This window comes from Hipposideros armiger, unplaced genomic scaffold (genome assembly GCF_001890085.2).
Source record: "Hipposideros armiger isolate ML-2016 unplaced genomic scaffold, ASM189008v1 scaffold_130, whole genome shotgun sequence".
NCBI classification, from domain to species: Eukaryota; Metazoa; Chordata; class Mammalia; order Chiroptera; family Hipposideridae; genus Hipposideros; species Hipposideros armiger.
Window position 1 is genome coordinate 2678781 of NW_017731480.1, and position 3102 is coordinate 2681882.

A 3102-nucleotide genomic window follows, 5' to 3' on the forward strand; every position below is an offset into this window, starting at 1 on the left:
TAGGTAAAAATAAATCTTAGAAGAAGAAAAATAACCTAAATCTTTCAACACATCTTAGAAGTCCCCAACTTTTGGGCTAGCCCCCACCATGTATTTAGCTTATTGCCACACTATACTTGTGTTCAGGGAAGTGAGGAAATTCTATTTTACAGAGTCTTTGATAATCAAAATAATGAAATAGAGGAAAGTGTGTACAACCTGACTCAGCCATATAAATTTATGGTATGAAGTATCTTACAGTGAATTAATATCTAATGTATTTTCTGTGAATCTACCCCCAAAATGTGGCTTGTTCTGTTGCTTGGAACTTCAGAATTCATTGGGAGTTTTTGTTTTCTTTGCACAGATCATTGCTCCCCCTGAGCGTAAGTACTCTGTCTGGATTGGGGGCTCCATCCTGGCCTCCCTGTCCACCTTCCAGCAGATGTGGATTAGCAAGCAAGAGTATGATGAGGCTGGCCCATCCATCGTCCACCGCAAGTGCTTCTAAGGTGCCTTCTCTTTTAGTCTCCCTTATATTCAGGATGACAGCATTATGCTTCTTGGAGTCTTCTAATTCACCCTCCCTCATCTCTCATCAATCATTGTACAGTTTGTTTACACACGTGCAATTTATTTGTGCTTCTAATATTTATTGCTTTATAAATAAACCAGACCAGGACTTGCAACCTACAAAAGACTCTCTTATTTCCTTTTGGGTGAGGCATGGGGTAGGGCCAGTGTCTTTACTTCATTCAGCCTGTGAACTCCTAGATCGGTGGCTTAGACACCAGGTGCATATTATGGCCCCACAAAGTTCATCAGATGAACTAGTGTGACATTTAGCTGGGAATTATGATATTAACTTTTAATTTTGTACTTTGGGACAGAATCATGAATCTATTTCATATTTGAAAAGTAAATCAGGTTTTACTTCACATCAGGTTACACTACACAGCAAGATATGGAATCAGATAAAACAATTCTCTAAAATTAGTTGATATGAATATTAACAATTGTCATTTTAGCATATGTTGTCATTGCTTTTGTTGCTCTGCAGAAACTGCATATATATTTGTAGTGAGAAAGTCAAAGATTATTTATTTTTTTAAAGATTTTTATTGGGGAATTGAGGGAGGGGAGCAGCATTGGGGAATTGGGGAACGGGAACAGACAAGTTGATGTCCTTTTGTTCTTCAGTCTAGTTGTGGGGGACGCTGTTTCACTGGCCCATGTTGATATTATGATCATTGCACTCTTCCTGGCTGAGGCAGTCGGTTGCTGGCCATTGGATGGCAGCTCACAGTGGCTCATGCCAGTTGCTAATCGCTCACGCTGGTTGCCGGCCACTCATGGTAGCTTACGGCAGCCCAGCTCCAGGTCGAGCTGTTGTTCACCATCTTAGCTGTAGAGGGCGCAGTGTCACTGGCCCTCATGTGGGATCTGAACTGGGGCCCTGCTGCTCAGAGCTCACGTTCCCAAGCCAACTCTTAACAACTGAGCCACTCGGCCGGCCCCCAAAGATTATTTTAAATAGATTGATTCTCATTTCTTGGACCCTTCAGTTGTCTTCCTGAGGACTATGCGTTAGCGGTGAGACACTGAGGCCAGCTGTCAGTTAAATCTGGCCACATCCCGTTCCAAATTCTCCCTAAACAAGTACAGATCACTGTGGGCTCAAAACAAATACGAGGAAACAGGCATCAGGTACTTCTGCCTACTCAGCGGCTAACTTGTGGGACAGAGGTCTTCAGTCCTGTCACTTCTTGGAAATCTTGGGATCTTGGGTTGAGTGGAGTGAAGCCTATGAAGTCCTGAGGGAGGAAGGAGAGTGGATAACCTCAGTATTCCCTTTACTCCATGTTGGGCTCTCTGCAAAGTATGATGGGGGGAGTCCTGGGGGCAGCACCCAAGAGAATCAGTTATGCTTGGTCCTTGAGGGGCTCGCATACACTCCATATAAACCCCCAATGTGTGTGGTCTATAAGCTTCAAGGAGACAGACATCAGTCAGAACCTTGAAAGGTTAAGAACTAGAGAGGTGAGAGGAGCAGGGAGGAAATCTCAACAGAACAAAATGAGGCAGAAGCCAGCATACAAGGCACACGACAGGCTGGTGGGAGCTGACGAATTTTAGGTAATCAATTTGGAAAGGTAGGTTTCAACCTCTTTGCAGAAGCTTCAAAATGTTTCACTTTCAAATTAATTGTTCGTGAACTGTTACAGCATTTGGATTCACTTAATTAAACTTCTATCTATTGATGAGAGAATCAAGACACAGGGAAATTAAGCAAGTGCAATGTTAAACAGCTTGTTTGTGGAATACCCCAGATAGGAACCCAGATTTTTCTCACATCTAATTTATTGGTGCTTCTAAAATCATTTTTAGTTATAAAAATTTAGTTTTAAACTTTAGTCATACAGTTTAAAAACTAAACTTATAAACATATAGACATAAAACTTTGGTCATAGTATATCAAGAGTAATTTCATTCTGTCACACACCATTGGGAATCTGGGTTCAAAATTTGGAGTACTTTAGGCTCATTAGAATCTTTAGTAAGTTGTCATTGTCATTATCATTCAAGGTTGTGTGTCTTTTAAAAAATTTATTAAAAAAGATAGCTAACTTACATTATATCAGTTTCAGGAGTACACCATTCAACATTTATTCAACATTTATATAACTAAAGAAGCGATCAGCATAGTAAGTCCAGTAACCGTCTGACACCAATACCACACTATCACAATATTGTTGACTATATTCCTCATGCTGTACATTACATCCCCATAACTTATTTTATATTTGAACCTATTAGTTCCCTTCACCTCCCTCCTTTTAATTTTTTCAATTATGGTTAACATTCAATATTATTTTGTCTTAATTTCAGGTGTACAGCATAGTGGTTAGACATTTGTATAATTTAAGAAATGATCCCCCTGACTAATCTAGTACCTACCTGGCACTATACATAGTTATTACCACATCATTTACTATATTCCCTATGCTTTACTTTACATCCCCATGGCTATTTTGTAACTACCAATTTGTACTACTTCTTAATGCTGTCACCTTTTCCACCCTGTCCCCAAACCCTCTCCCATCTATCACCCCAGTAAATTTA

The 3102-nt window shown here is 40.1% G+C and overlaps 1 protein-coding gene across 2 annotated transcripts in view; it reads left to right on the plus strand.

Annotated features, from left to right (window-relative positions):
• Positions 1–672, plus strand: part of ACTC1 (actin alpha cardiac muscle 1) — a 12517-nt gene extending 11845 nt beyond the window's left edge. For both annotated transcript variants that reach the window (XM_019649206.1, XM_019649207.1), the window contains one exon: positions 347–672. In XM_019649206.1, coding sequence (XP_019504751.1) covers positions 347–490 — 144 coding nt within the window. In that variant the 3' untranslated portion in view covers positions 491–672. The remainder of the gene's footprint in view (positions 1–346) is intronic.
• The last annotated feature ends 2430 nt before the right edge of the window (positions 673–3102 follow it).